Here is a 15806-nt window from a genome sequence, read left to right as displayed (position 1 = left end):
ACGACAAGCCGGTGGAGTGAGTGTGATGCTCTGGGCAACGTACTTCTGGGAAACCCTGGGTCCAGCCGTTCATGAGGACATCAGTTTGACCTGTGCCAACTATCTAAACATGTTGCAGACCAGGTATATCCCAGACTTGAAGGATCTGCTGCTAAGGTTTTGGTGTCAGATACCGCAGGACACCTTTGCAAGTCTTGTCGAGTCCACGACTCAGTCGATTGATGCTGTTCTGGCAACACACGCAGGACCAACAGCACATCAGGCAGGAGTTCATAATGTTTTGGCTCATCGGTGTATATCCCTGCAGACAAACAACCCCCCTCCTTAAATGTGGGGAAAAGGCAAGTTCACAAACTGTGAGAGCTCTGATGATGTCGGGATTATTTTAGACAAACATCTATATAGAGGGGACGCCCCGCCCCGGTGGCTCGCCTGGTGGAGTGCGTGCCACGTGGGGCTGGGTCCTTGCCACAGCGGCCTGGGTTCGGGTCCTGCCCGGGCCCTTCATGTCAACCCCTCGCTCTCCCTTGCCTTTCCGGTCTCTCTCTATGGTCGCTGTCCAGTGGGGGTGGAGAATGCCAGAAAAGTAATCTTAAAAAAAAAAAAAAAATCTATATAGAGGAAGTGAACAAGAAACCAGGAAGCATTTAAATAACAATAAATGGACTTTTTATTAACAAAAATTCATGAAAAAACGCCTTATTTTTTAATACACCTTTAACATTCGGGCAATCTAAGGAAAAGCGTCAACCTCAACCGGCTCTGTGCATAACTGCAGTCAACTGACTTCTGGTTTCCACTGCAGCGCTCATACCAGTTTCCTGTTATGCACAGAGTGGATTGTATTTAAATGTACATTTGATTGGAACACGACAGAACTACCGAGACTTTGGTGATGCATTTCTTCTTAAACATACTGATGTAGAAAGACAAAGAAGTGACGTGAGTTCAACATGAGAACCGTTTGGTGTTCTTGTGGCGGAGAGGAGACTGGACGTTCCACTGCTGTCTGTGTGTTGGCTTTCTGGAAAACAAAGATCATCAGCAAAACCCACACCTCAACAAACTCACCTAAACCATCTTAAGTCACAACCAGTTTTTCAAAGATTAACTGGGAACCTTTAGCCTCGTGATCCAGATCAATCCGCTGAGTTGATCACATGACTCTCTAGTGAGAATCAATGTGATCAATTGGAAGATAAGTCTGTCTCATGAGGCATCATCCCATACTAATGACTAGCTACCAGTAGAGTTCTCTAACTAACCAGTAAAATCCCACACTAATGACTAGCTACCAGTAGAGTTCTCTAACTAACCAGTAAAATCCCATACTAATGACTAGCTACCAGTAGAGTTTTCTAACTAACCAGTAAAATCCCATACTAATGACTAGCTACCAGTAGTTTTCGAACTAACCAGTAAAATCCCATACTAATGACTAGCTACCAGTAGAGTTCTCTAACTAACCAGTAAAATCCCATACTAAAGACTAGCTACCAGTAGAGTTTTCTAACTAACCAGTAAAATCCCATACTAATGACTAGCTACCAGTAGAGTTCTCTAACTAAGCAGTAAAATCCCATACTAATGACTAGCTACCAGTAGAGTTCTCTAACTAAGCAGTAAAATCCCATACTAATGACTAGCTACCAGTAGAGTTTTCTAACTAACCAGTAAAATCCCATACTAATGACTAGCTACCAGTAGTTTTCTAACTAACCAGTAAAATTCCATACTAATGACTAGCTACCAGTAGAGTTCTCTAACTAACCAGTAAAATTCCATACTAATGACTAGTTACCAGTAGAGTTTTCTAACTAGTAAAATCCCATACTAAAGACTAGTTACCAGTAGTTTTCTAACTAGTAAAATCCCATACTAAAGACTAGCTACCAGTAGAGTTTTCTAACTAGTAAAATCCCATACTAAAGACTAGTTACCAGTAGAGTTTTCTAACTAACCAGTAAAATCCCATACTAATGACTAGCTACCAGTAGAGTTTTCTAACTAACCAGTAAAATCCCATACTAATGACTAGCTACCAGTAGTTTTCTAACTAACCAGTAAAATCCCATACTAAAGACTAGTTACCAGTAGAGATTTCTAACCAGTAAAATCCCATACTAAAGACTAGTTACCAGTAGTTTTCTAACCAGTAAAATCCCATACTAAAGACTAGCTACCAGTAGAGTTTTCTAACTAGTAAAATCCCATACTAATGAATAGCTACCAGTAGTTTTCTAACTAACCAGTAAAATCCCATACTAATGACTAGCTACCAGTAGAGTTCTCTAACTAACCAGTAAAATCCCACACTAATGACTAGTTACCAGTAGAGTTTTCGAACCAGTAAAATCCCATACTAAAGACTAGCTACCAGTAGAGTTTTCTAACCAGTAAAATCCCATACTAAAGACTAGTTACCAGTAGTTTTCTAACCAGTAAAATCCCATACTAAAGACTAGCTACCAGTAGAGTTTTCTAACTAGTAAAATCCCATACTAAAGACTAGTTACCAGTAGAGTTTTCTAACTAGTAAAATCCCATACTAATGACTAGCTACCAGTAGAGTTTTCTAACTAACCAGTAAAATCCCATACTAATGACTAGCTACCAGTAGTTTTCTAACTAACCAGTAAAATCCCATACTAATGACTAGCTACCAGTAGAGATTTCTAACCAGTAAAATCCCATACTAAAGACTAGTTACCAGTAGTTTTCTAACCAGTAAAATCCCATACTAAAGACTAGCTACCAGTAGAGTTTTCTAACTAGTAAAATCCCATACTAAAGACTAGTTATCAGTAGAGTTTTCTAACTAGTAAAATCCCATACTAATGACTAGCTACCAGTAGTTTTCTAACTAACCAGTAAAATCCCATACTAATGACTAGCTACCAGTAGAGTTCTCTAACTAACCAGTAAAATCCCACACTAATGACTAGTTACCAGTAGAGTTTTCGAACCAGTAAAATCCCATACTAAAGACTAGCTACCAGTAGAGTTTTCTAACCAGTAAAATCCCATACTAAAGACTAGCTACCAGTAGTTTTCTAACCAGTAAAATCCCATACTAAAGACTAGCTACCAGTAGAGTTTTCTAACTAGTAAAATCCCATACTAAAGACTAGTTACCAGTAGAGTTTTCTAACTAGTAAAATCCCATACTAATGACTAGCTACCAGTAGAGTTTTCTAACTAACCAGTAAAATCCCATACTAATGACTAGCTACCAGTAGTTTTCTAACTAACCAGTAAAATCCCATACTAATGACTAGCTACCAGTAGAGTTTTCTAACCAGTAAAATCCCATACTAACGACTAGTTACCAGTAGTTTTCGAACCAGTAAAATCCCATACTAAAGACTAGCTACCAGTAGAGTTTTCTAACCAGTAAAATCCCATACTAAAGACTAGTTACCAGTAGAGTTTTCTAACCAGTAAAATCCCATACTAATGACTAGTTACCAGTAGAGTTTTCTAACCAGTAAAATCCCATACTAAAGACTAGTTACCAGTAGAGTTTTCTAACTAGTAAAATCCCATACTAAAGACTAGTTACCAGTAGTTTTCTAACTAACCAGTAAAATCCCATACTAAAGACTAGCTACCAGTAGAGTTTTTTCTAACCAGTAAAATCCCATACTAAAGACTAGTTACCAGTAGAATTTTCTAACCAGTAAAATCCCATACTAAAGACTAGTTACCAGCAGAGTTTTCTAACTAACCAGTAAAATGTTAAATTCACCAGCATGTTCTCTTGCGGGTCACGTGACACCATCCTTACAAATAACCAGTATAACCAGTCTAAACAGTCTTGATCAGAGGCTGACTGAGGTGGGGGTAGTACTTACTGGTGGTCTTGGGACAGCTGATGAAGAATACTGCCGTCGTCACCTGCACCTATGAGAGAAACAGGAAGCAGGTATTAGAATACCACTGACCCGGGAAGTGAGAGGAACAGGAAATAGAAATCAAAAGCAATAGCTATTAAATATCTTGATCGTGTTTTCCAGGAGGGCAAAGAGATGAGGCCTGATACAGAGATGAGGCCTGATACAGAGATGAGGCCTGATACAGAGATGAGGCCTGATACAGAGATGAGGCCAGATACAGAGATGAGGCCTGATAAAGAGATGAGGCCTGATACAGAGATGAGGCCTGATACAGAGATGAGGCCAGATACAGAGATGAGGCCTGATACAGAGATGAGGCCTGATACAGAGATGAGGCCTGATACAGAGATGAGGCCTGATACAGAAATACAAAACTGTACAAACATAGTGAATTCATTTTGTCAAACAGACAGAGCTACATGAGGGCATGGATAATAAACTTTAGGGGTTGTCCCCCTTTTTCTCTCAATTGTACTTGGCCAATTACCCCACTTCTCCGAGCCGTCCCGGTCTCTGCTCCACCCCCTCTGCCGATCCGGGGAGGGCTGCAGACTACCACATGCCTCCACCCATACATGTGGAGTCACCAGCCGCCTCTTTTCACCTGAAAGGAGTTTCACCAGGGGGACGTAGCACGTGGGAGGATCACGCTATTCCCCCCAGTCCCCCCCCCCAAACAGGCACCCGACTGACCAGAGGAGGCGCTAGTGCAGCTACCAGGATATATACCCACATCCGGTTTCCCACCCGCAGACACCCGCAGACAGAATAGACTGCTACGCCACCCGGTTGCCCCCTCCCATTTCTTTTTGGCTTGCTCACTCGACACAAGACCAGTTAGTGTCATTTCATTGAGAATTCTTCTGGAAGAATCTACAATAAAACAAGATGTAATTCTACAGAAATAGCTCTTAAACTTTCTTGTGATATGCACAATGAAACATGTGCAACTAAGTTGTGTACTTCTTTTGTGTAGTAGTTTTTAGTCCGGCAATTGGAAAAACCACAACAATGCACTGAACTGTGGGTAATTAAGTCAGTGAAATCCAGTGACGTCCACACCCCAAGCGGACTCTCTGTAAGGCTGCAGAAAGTGCGCTTGAGGCCCCTTGTGGACTGGATGAATTGTGGATTTGGACAGCCCTCGGCACTCGCAGACGTCCTGGAGACGCGCCCGCCAAGTCTGAGGGTCTGCAAGTGTGGTGGAGTCCGGACATTTCCACTCAGCTTTACTCACCACAGCAACCTGCTGCCCAAAAAACCCCCCAAATATTGAACATAAAAATATAATGAAATAAAACTGCAGTTCAAAGAGCTTACTTCTCCACTGGTCGCTGTAGATGGCACTCACTCCACCGCCGAAAGTGAGATTGAATTCCATATCTGGGGTCACGGGGTCAAAAAGTTGTCGAGGACAAGAAACAAGAAACAGAGCAGACAGATGAATGTGAGTGTTTGGTTTTGGTCTTAACAGTCATTGAAAACAGAGCAGACAGAGATGAGGGAGTGACTGGTTAGAGAAGAGGACATCTCGGGGTTCTATCATTAGGAATGATTCAAGATTTCAACAGTCCATCGACTGGACCGTTCCAGATGGAACAGGGCCTTCAAACAATGTCTGGTAGACCAGACAAACTGAAACTACAAATGTCGTTTTTTGAGTTTAAACAGGTCAGGATATCACATCTGAACACACAGTTGAGGTTCTACTGTTCTATCTACTTCAGTTGGGGGGTGGGGGGGCAGTTACACCATGTGTAACAGATACTAATCTGGGTGTGGAAACATAATCTAATATCAATTCTAACCATCCAGGTGCTCTAATATGCTCATGCTCTTATTCCGCTCTCTTCTGCTTCCGGTGTGGGAAGATGGCGGCGTGAATTCACATTTGGGGTGGCCTAACCCAGCGCCGTCCATGCAGTGTCTTTGTCCACATCTACGTATTGTCTTTGTTTGATGGCTGGGAGAGCTGGCGCTGGATCGGCTGGGTGAGTGGAGCAGGCTAAGCTAACTGCTAGCCCATGCAGACCGGCAGTTCCGATAACAGCGAGGGCGGCCTGGCGGCGGCCTCACCTGGCGTTGACTGTGGTGTTTTTGGTGTCTTCGTGAGGAGTGCGGGGAAGTGTGTCGAGGGTGTCTGGCTGGGAGAGCTGGCGCTGGATCAGCAGGGAGAGCCTGGTCTGCTTCGTCCGGTGGACCCGGGGACCACGGCCCCTGCCTGGAGCTGCGCCCGAGGAGGAAACGCCGAGGGCAGTCTGACAGGACGCAGAAGCGGGGCGGGCTAAGCTAACTGCTAGCCCATGCAGACTGGCGGTTCTGACAGTCATCCTGGCTGGCGCTCGTTCCCTTGGCAGCGATTTTGTTTAGTTTGGGTATGTGTGTTAGTTTGGGTATGTGTGTTCTTGTGGTTTTTGGATGTGTTTATGTCTTTGTGTTGTACTGCTGTGAGCTGGGGAAACGGCGTTTCGTTTAATTTCATGAGCACAAGTGCATGAAGTGAAATGACAAATAAAGTGTTCCTGATTATTTCTTACTTCTCTCTTTTTCGCACTTATTTATTGACACGGGGAATTTCTTCTGAAAGGGGATATTGAAGTTTGCTCTCCCAGACCTTCTTCCTCCTTGTTCATCAGACAGTCTTCCTCATCTTACAAACTTCTTCCTCCTTGTTCATCAGATGGTCTTCCTCATCTTAGAAACTTCTTCCTCCTTGTTCATCAGATCGTCTTCCTCATCTTAGAAACTGGTGTGATTTCTGTCGGCAGGTCTAGTTCTACTAAGCACTTGTGTGTGGTCCATGTGACACTAGGGTGTGCATGCTGTGCATTGGGGTGTGCATGCTGGCAGGTAGCTTATGTGTATTTGGGGAAGTGGGAGGGGAGAGCAGAAGTAAACAAAAAAACATGCAGAAGAGGAAGAATACCCAGCGTGGTGAATACTTCCTCAGTGTTGGAGAAGTGAAGTTAGTGAGTTGGCAGGACTCGTGCCACATGGTTGTGTTTTGTTTTTCTTGCCCGTTTGTGTGTGTTTGAGTGGGAGAGTACTGCTGGCGTCGTGTGTGGCTGCCACTTCTCCCTCTCGTAGCCCCCCTTCCCATCCACCCCTGTGTGTCTGTGCTATGTTTGTCTGTTGTCTTGTTTCACCCCATTTCTTATAAAGCCACTGTGAGTGTTAGAAAAGCGCCATATAAGATTGATTTATTAATTATTATTATTATTTTACATACCGACAGGCGTACTGATGGCTCGGTTTTCCACCGTTCCTTTCGTGATGACTGGAATGACATGAACACAAACACATGACTAGACTTGACCAGACCTTATTCAGTTCAGTACACATCCAGTCTGAGTTTACAGCTCTTACCAGCAACAGCTAAAGAAAACCACATCACCACAACACCCTGGATCTTGGACTATCAGTCATGATCCTGGGACTGACCCTTGTCTAGGGGTGATTTTTCTTTTTGGACCCCCCCCCCCTTTTTTTCTCCCCAATTGTACTTGCCCAATTACCCTGTTTTCTGAGCCGTCCCGGTCTCTGCTCCACCCCCTCTGCCGATCTGGGGAGGGCTGCAGACTACCACATGTCTCCTTCGATACATGCGGAGTCACCAGCCGCTTCTTTTCACCTGACAGTGAGGAGTTTCACCGGGGGGACGTAGCACGTGGGAGGATCACGCTATCCCCTCCCCCCTGAACAGGCGCCCCGACCGACCAGAGGAGGTGCTAGTGCAGCAACCAGGACACATACCCACATCCGGCTTCCCACCCGCAGACACGGCCAATCATGTCTGTAGGGACGCCCGACCAAGCCGGAGGTAACACGGGGATTCGAACCAGCGATCCCCATGTTGGTAGGCAATGGAATAGACCGCTACGCTACCCGGACGTCCCAGGGGGGATTTTTCTTAATTGACATGTGCTCAAATTAACAAGCAAATTTTAGGCCTCTTGTGAGTTTGGGAGTTTTTGCTTGGTAGGCCAGAGCACACTACCTTACTATAGAGAAGCTGATTCATGATGTTGATATGAGACATGTAGTAGGTAAGACCAGATGTGACGGTGATATGAGACATGTAGTAGGTAAGACCAGATGTGACGAGTCAGCGGAGATACAGTCTGCAGATTTAACATCGGCTCCACTGCTGATGAACTGTTTCCTTGTTGAACACATACTAACCAATAAACCACCTATCAGATGACTGAGCAAGGACTGAACAGAAACATGAGTCCAAATAAGACTCAACTGGCACAAGATTCTACAGACATCTGGTCTCATTTGAAGTAGCATGTCCCTGTGTGCAGGTCTAAGTCCTCAACATGGCCTGTTAAGCGTTAACTGCAGCTGACACCAGTTCCAGAACAATGCTGCCAGTTCAGCTGTATCACATGTGACCTGTGTGTAGTGGTGAACAGCGACACCACCAGTTATCAGTAGGAAATGTTATGAACTGTGTGTAGTGGTGAAGACAGACACCACCAGTTATCAGTAGGAAATGTTATGAACTGTGTGTAGTGGTGAAGACAGACACCACCAGTTATCAGTAGGAAATATTATGAACTGTGTGTAGTGGTGAAGAGCGACACCACCAGTTATCAGTAGGAAATGTTATGAACTGTGTGTAGTGGTGAAGACAGACACCACCAGTTATCAGTAGGAAATGTTCTGAACTGTGTGTAGTGGTGAAGAGCGACATCACCAGTTATCAGTAGGAAATGTTATGAACTGTGTGTAGTGGTGAAGAGCAACACCACCAGTTATCAGTAGGAAATGTTATCAACACAGCTGTACACATGAAACCACCATGACGTGTCCCATTTCTGGTCTGGGTTCAGAGGCTGTGACCCCTGAACTTCTGTTGACAGGTCTGTCTGACGCTTACTGATCCAGCACCAGAATCTCCCTGAAATGTGGCTCTCCTTCTCTGGTAGTGAGACGAATGACGGGGTACCTGTTTCTTCCATGGCAATGGACGGCTCGTAGATAGCGCCAGTCTGCTTGCTTTGTTCCCCCAGCCGAGGTTTAACACGAGATGAAGCCGGAGAGGCAACACGTCTCCTGGAGGGGGTGGAGAAGAGTGAACGAAAAGTAAATTAAGGTTCAATCCCAATCCCCTCCCCCATTGGCCCTACTACTTTGCCCCTACCCCCCTGTTTTGTGCGTGGCCACACAGGTAAAGGTTGCCATACAAGGCCACAATACAAAAGGTTTAAACGGATTCAAAGAAACTTGAGACAGCATCTGCTCTGTGTTTCAAACAGCTTATCAGTCAAAGAAGGTTGAATCACTGACTGCGTTCACATGCACAGTTAAGTGGAGCTACGGTAACATCTCAGTTAGGCCACGGAATTGGACTACTGTGTTGTCCCAGTACACAAGAACCAGGGAGAATCGATTTATTGATGGAAGTATGTCTGAGCCCGGTACAGTAAGTGGCGATATGCCCCCTTTCAGCTGGTTGCTACTGGATGAAAGACCACCGCGGGAACTATGGCTCATGTGCAGAACGCCTAGGCCAGTTAGGGGCCGACTGAAGCATATACATGCCAGAGTAAATCCATCCCCAACCGCATCATCTAGGATGTTAGTCCCGCTTCCAGAAATGTGATTTAGTACGTGTATTTAAAAGTCCAGTTTTAGTCGGACTAACACAATAAATCCACTATTTCTAACATCATGTAAACGTAGTCAGTTCATCTGGATATGTTTATTGACATACGTTTCATCACTCATCTATTGCCCCTTTGCCACTGCAAGGTACTGGCTCAACTCGACTGGACTTTTTAATTTTCCATCACTGGAAAGTACCGGCATTTTGGTAACTGTTACCACTTTTCTGGCACCATCTTTGTCGAGGCTCCAAAAAAACAGGAGCGGGTACCAAAATCAATGCAGACCAGCTACACTGAGGGGGTCCTGTTACGGTGATGGAAAATGATACCCTGCGAGTCGAGTCGCATCGGGTCGAGCCGGTACCATGGGGTGGAAAAGGGGCATAAGTGACCTCTTCGGTCTCAACTGACTGCAGGTACCACCACCTTTATAAACAATACAGTGGCACAACGACCCAAACCAGTGACCAGTTTCATATGCAAATATGGCGTGACCATTAACTAGAGCTACCACGGCCATGTGTACTAGTCACAGAGGATTGGGGAATGTTTGCAATCCCAGCATTGTAAGATGGCGACAGATGCATAACAACTGAAATCAATGGTCAGAAGAAAAAGGTGACAGATTGTCTGAAGCTGTTAGAACCGGATAATGCGATTGACAGAATGCTGTACCACAGATTATACCCAGGGGGCGCTACACCTAGTCTGTATGGGTTACCTGAGACACATAAACAGGATGTGCCACTACGGCCTATTGTTAGTATGATTAAGTCAGTGACCTGTAACCTCTCCAAGTTTCTGCATCTGTTCTGAACCCGTTGGGAGGCAGTAATGAACACCACATTCACAACACTATGGATGTTGTGGATAAGGTGAGGGACATCATTATGGAGAGGATGAAACAATGGTCTCTTATGATGATAAATCTCTCTTCATGCATGCTTCTGTTGATGAAGCAGTGGCGGTAGTCCATATGAAATTACAAAACGACCCCACCCTTAGCAAAAGGACCACCCTTAACACTGACCAAGTGTGCCTGCTCCTGAAGCTCTGTCTTCAGTCCACGTACTTCACATACAGGGGGCAGTACTACAGGCAGAGGCATGGGTGTGCTATGGGTTCTCCAGTCTCACCTGTAGTGGCCAACTTGTATATGGAGGAAGTGGAAAAGAGGCTCTGATGTCCTATTCAGGGACACCACCTAGCCATTGGTTCAGATTTGTGGACGACACCTGGGTTAAAATTAAATCTCAGGATGTAGCTAAGAGTACGTCTGTCGCCATCTTACAAAGCTGTGAATGTAACTATTCCCAAATCCTCTGTGAACAGTAAACGACCATCGAAACTCTGGTTAATGGTCACACCATATTTGCATATGAAACTGGTCGCTGGTCTGGGTCATTATGCCACTGTATTGTTTATAAGGGTGGGATACCTGCAGTCAGGTGAGGACACTGTATTTTTTATAAGGGTGGGATACCTGCAGTCAGGTGAGGACACTATTGTTTATAAGGGTGGGGACACCTGCAGTCAGGTGAGGACACTGTATTGTTTATAAGGGTGGGGACACCTGCAGTCAGGTGAGGACACTGTATTGTTTATAAGGGTGGGGACACCTGCAGTCAGCTGAGACTGAAGAGGTCACTTAGATGATGGCGAAACATATCCGTCAGTAAACGGTGTGTCCAGATGAACTGATTCAACCTTGTGTGGTTTTTCTTACTGGGTTATTGAGCAGCACCAAGACAGCTTGTTATCAAGTAGTGTGCACAGATACTTGTATCTGTCCACTAAGTCAGCGTGTCAGCAGTTTCACTTCCAGTTGGCTGATACTTATATGCAGTCATGCTGAAATCTGTAGCTTTTGTTTTTGTAACACAAATAAAGGACCGACACGTCACATCAACGCAAAAATCATCCACCAGGGGTTCATGGTCAGAATCACCCACCCTCAAAAGCTGACTTCCATAGCATCATTAAAAAGCAAATCAAAGCAATCAAAATACCCCTCTGTGAACCCATGATGCATTGCTCTAGTGCCCTTATTTCCTCATTTTGGTTTGGTTTTCAGTGAAAGTGTAACTGGTGTTTGTGAAACAAACCCAACCAACAAAATATTTGTTGACTCTGACCGAGTGGCGTTAGATACCAGTCTAGTAAAACAGTAGTGTTATCTGTAAAGCGATAATAACATGTAGAGTGGTGAGAGTCCACGGGAAGTGTACCTGTCTGTCAGGGTCATGCGGGGGGGCAGCAGGGGTCGGGGGGGTTGAGGTGTGGCGAAGCCGGCCAGCAGCCGGACTTGGTTGGATACAGCAGGAGAGCCCTGGACAGAAACCTGCAGAAGACACCCAAAGGAGAATGGCGGGAGAATCATTATAATGCCCCCTTGTGGTAAGGCGATAAAAGCCCAGCAGATTGTTAGGAAATGATATGAACCACATCAGCTTAAATAAACATGATAAAGAAGATTCCAGCGACATTTTGCATATATGTTTGAGTGACTTTAGGTGATGTGAGATCGAACTGAGTTTCTACAAAGTGTTATGATAATTAAACTGCAAAGGTTACACCAGAACCACCGCGATTCCACTCCGACCTAAAATGACCATGGGCCGTCAAAATGACCGCCATGCTGTCAAGATAACTACCCAGTTGAGATATTAATGCATTACATATGTTAGTGTGTCTGTTACGAAACTAGCTGACACCAAATTTAACATTTTAACAACTTTAATACTATTTTTCAAACTATTTAAAATGGCCGCTGTCCAACGCCTGTAAATACTGCAACACCTCAGTGGTAGTCATGGTGCGTCTGTAACCAGACATGTTGGACATAATCACACATCAAGTTTAGACTATTTCTCTGCACTGGAGGATGCTAGTGTGTTTCTAGGACAGAGCAATGAACTTCACGAAGGAAGTGACGCGACCAACACACGTCATAAATACTGACATGACGCGCACCATCACACACAAGTGACCTGCGGTCATTTTGACTGCTCATGGTCGTTTTAGGTAGATCTTACCATAGGTTTTTTGTGCAATTGATCTAAAACTCATTTTAACGCAAATATGTGCAATTTTAGGAGCATTCGACTTGTAATAAATGGCTTTACTAGGTGGCAGATGTGATAACGTATGGCCAGTGATGTCATACAGTAAATCGTGTCCCCATCGTACTCACCGACGGGTTTCTGTGGTTGGTCTGTCCTACTACAGAGAGGCCGGTCATCTGCTGCTCCATCTCTCGCTCCTGCTCAAACATCTTCAGGTTGTACTCCAGCTCTGCTGCCAGCTGCTCGTCCCCGGCGAAAAACTCCTTCACCTCACTGCGGTAGTCTTGCATGGTCACCTGATGCCCACACAGAGTTTAAATAGTCATTGTTACGAAAACAGCTGTTGTTAGTTCTCATTAGTATTGTCACTTAGAGGTTTTATATATTATATTTGTGTTTTTCTGAAGCATAATAACAGATTATATAGCAAATATGATTAAATTACTAGTAAATATTATATGAAGACTAGTGTCATCCATCCAGCCATTATCCAAACCACTTATCCTGCTCTCAGGGTCACGGGATGCTGGAGCCTATCCCAGCAGTCATTGGCCGGCAGGCAGGGAGACACCCTGGACAGACCATCACAGGGCCAACACACTCACACTCACACTCACACACACACACACACCTAGGGACAATTTAGTACAGCCGATTCACCTGACCTACATGTCTTTGGACTGTGGGAGGAAACTGGAGCACCCGGAGGAAACCCACACAGACACGGGGAGAACATGCAAACTCCACACAGAGTACGACCCCCAAGGTTGGACTACCCCGGGGCTCGAACCCAGGACCTTCTTGTTGTGAGGCAACCGCGCTAACCACTGCACCACCGTGCCGACCAAGAGTAGTAATTAAGACTAGTGTCACATGATCGGTAAATACCACAATAGGACTAGTGTCATATTATGACAATATGACTAGTAAATATAGTAACTAGTAAATTTCCCATTATGACTAGCAAATTACATGACTTGTAACTCTCACAATATGACCGAGTCATATCATAATATGACTAGTAAATATCATAATATGACTAGTAAATATAATATGAATAGTAAATACCATAATATGACTAGTAAATATCATAATGACTAGTAAATATCATAATATGACTAGTAAATATAATATGAATAGTAAATACCATAATATGACTAGTAAATATAATATGAATAGTAAATACCATAATATGACCAGTAAATATCATCATATGACTAGTAAATATGACTACTAAATATCATAATATGACTAGTAAATATAATATGACGAGTAAATATTATAATGACTAGTAAATATAATATATATAGTAAATATTATAATGACTAGTAAATATAATATAAATAGTAAACATCATAATATGACTAGCAAATATAATATGAATAGTAAATATCATATGACTAGTAAATATAATATGACTAGTAAATACCATAATATGACTAGTAAATATAATATGAATAGTAAATATCAGTAGTTGTTACTGAGTGGTAGTGATTAGAACAAAGGAATTGAGTCAGATTTCGCCATTAAAAAAGGCAGAAGCCAGACCAGCGGATTGGTTCTGTTGATATTTGATGATCCACTCCTTTGACTGACATCCAAGCCACACCAACTCTTCCTACCTCCTTCCATCCATTTATCTGTCTATCTATCAGTCCCTCTTTCCTTGTTACCTGGAGATAGGCCATGAGGTCTCGGAGGACAGGTGAGTGGTTCTGCTCCAGCATGGTCTTCAGACTGATGATGATAGGGATGGTGTTCTCTATGAAGGCCTTCTTCTGGACCTGTGGAGGACAAAAGCAAACCACTGGTGAGGTTTGAGAAGGTACGCGTGCTCCCTACTGACATCAGCCCACATGGCAGCAACACTCATTTTGTTTGATATTTGGGACATTACAGTCCGAGATGAGGTTGAGAGATACTTTGCTCTGGCTCTACTTCCTGGAAACAAAATCTTCATCACCAAGTTAGAAAGAGTCTAAGAGTCTGTAAGAGTTTGTTCTTAGCCAACCGGCATAAATAAGTAAAGCGCTGAAAACATCTTGGCTGTTTTCAGTGAAAGATATCGACACCTGCTACAAATATCTAAGATTTATTTGGATTTAAAGCAACTTTAGGTAACTTTGGAGAGATGAGCCATTTTGACCCCCTGGCCAAGATCATCAAACCACATCCTCTGACCTCCCTGTGTGGGATAGATCTCTGGGATTTAGTGGTCAAACAGCACTGTGATTACCAGGATCACCATGAGCATCAGCACTTACATTAAAAATAATAATCTTCAGGGCTGTAACTTTAAATAATGCAATAAAAAAGTAGCACCCACACACGTTGGTGGCACTCTTGTGATGTCACTTTCTGTTCTGAATAATTCCACAGATGGAAACTACTATGAAGAAGTTTTTTTTTTTAATCAAAATCAAAAACCAAATTGCAAATGACTGCTTTCATCACCTGTGACACAACTTTCTTGTGCGTGGCCTGGAGGACTGCCTTGGCCATGGCGGCCATGTTCTCCTCCTCAGGCTCCTCGCCTGAGGCGCTGACCTCTGGAGAAGACATGACCTGAAGCTTCATCTCTGTCAGGCTCAGGATGCCAAACGTTTCAGCCAGAATGTTGGCGCCATCCGGGTCCAGGGGGAGTTCTTTATCAGCGAAACATGCTGTGTGTTGTGTGTGTGAGGAAAGGGGGAAAAATTAGGTTACTTTGACTTAAGTTAAACAACTGAACAACCTCCCAGACTATGATGTCATCAAATACAAACAGAACCACGGAGAAGGACACCCATCACGCTCTCCTTCATAACGTCTTTTACAACAGCTGTTTACACCTGAAGAGTGTCAAAACACATTTTCTGAAGTAATCAGGATTACTTTTTGTACGCCTTAACATTTCCATTCAGTTTTCCTTACTCTCATTTTCAAAATTTGCACTGAATAGCTAGATGAAAACACAACTGGGGACTACTGGAGGGTCTACATATTATCTGCCCTGCACTGAACCCCCACGACCCAACCCAACCCAACCCAACCAGATGCCTACCCAGGACAGTCTGGTTTATCTTGCTGGTGACACTGAAGCGCTGGGCATCGGTAAAATGCTCCAGGAGGAACTGGTAGATTCGAAAGCGCTTCTGACGGTTCTGGGCTCCCTTCAGGGAGAACTGGGTCTTTTTCCTGGGGGAAAAAAAATTGAGAAAATTCTTTACTTTGATAGCAGGAATAGTAGT

At 43.9% G+C, this 15806-nt stretch overlaps 1 protein-coding gene across 1 annotated transcript in view; it reads right to left on the bottom strand.

Annotated features, from left to right (window-relative positions):
* Positions 1–782: 782 nt before the first annotated feature.
* The window catches only part of ncapd3 (non-SMC condensin II complex, subunit D3), a 53171-nt gene continuing 38147 nt past the window's right edge, over positions 783–15806 (bottom strand). Inside the window, exons 26-35 of the mRNA XM_056280743.1 lie at positions 15620–15753; positions 15031–15239; positions 14250–14360; positions 12705–12872; positions 11740–11852; positions 8851–8957; positions 7126–7173; positions 5217–5279; positions 3855–3903; positions 783–1024 (exon numbers count right to left, since the gene is read on the bottom strand). Of these exons, the coding sequence (XP_056136718.1) occupies positions 949–1024; positions 3855–3903; positions 5217–5279; positions 7126–7173; positions 8851–8957; positions 11740–11852; positions 12705–12872; positions 14250–14360; positions 15031–15239; positions 15620–15753 (1078 nt within the window). The 3' untranslated portion in view covers positions 783–948. The remainder of the gene's footprint in view (positions 1025–3854; positions 3904–5216; positions 5280–7125; positions 7174–8850; positions 8958–11739; positions 11853–12704; positions 12873–14249; positions 14361–15030; positions 15240–15619; positions 15754–15806) is intronic.

Source organism: Lampris incognitus, chromosome 5 (genome assembly GCF_029633865.1).
Source record: "Lampris incognitus isolate fLamInc1 chromosome 5, fLamInc1.hap2, whole genome shotgun sequence".
Lineage (NCBI taxonomy): Eukaryota > Metazoa > Chordata > Actinopteri > Lampriformes > Lampridae > Lampris > Lampris incognitus.
Note: the sequence above shows the minus strand (reverse complement) of the source record. Positions and strands in the feature narration are given on the sequence as shown.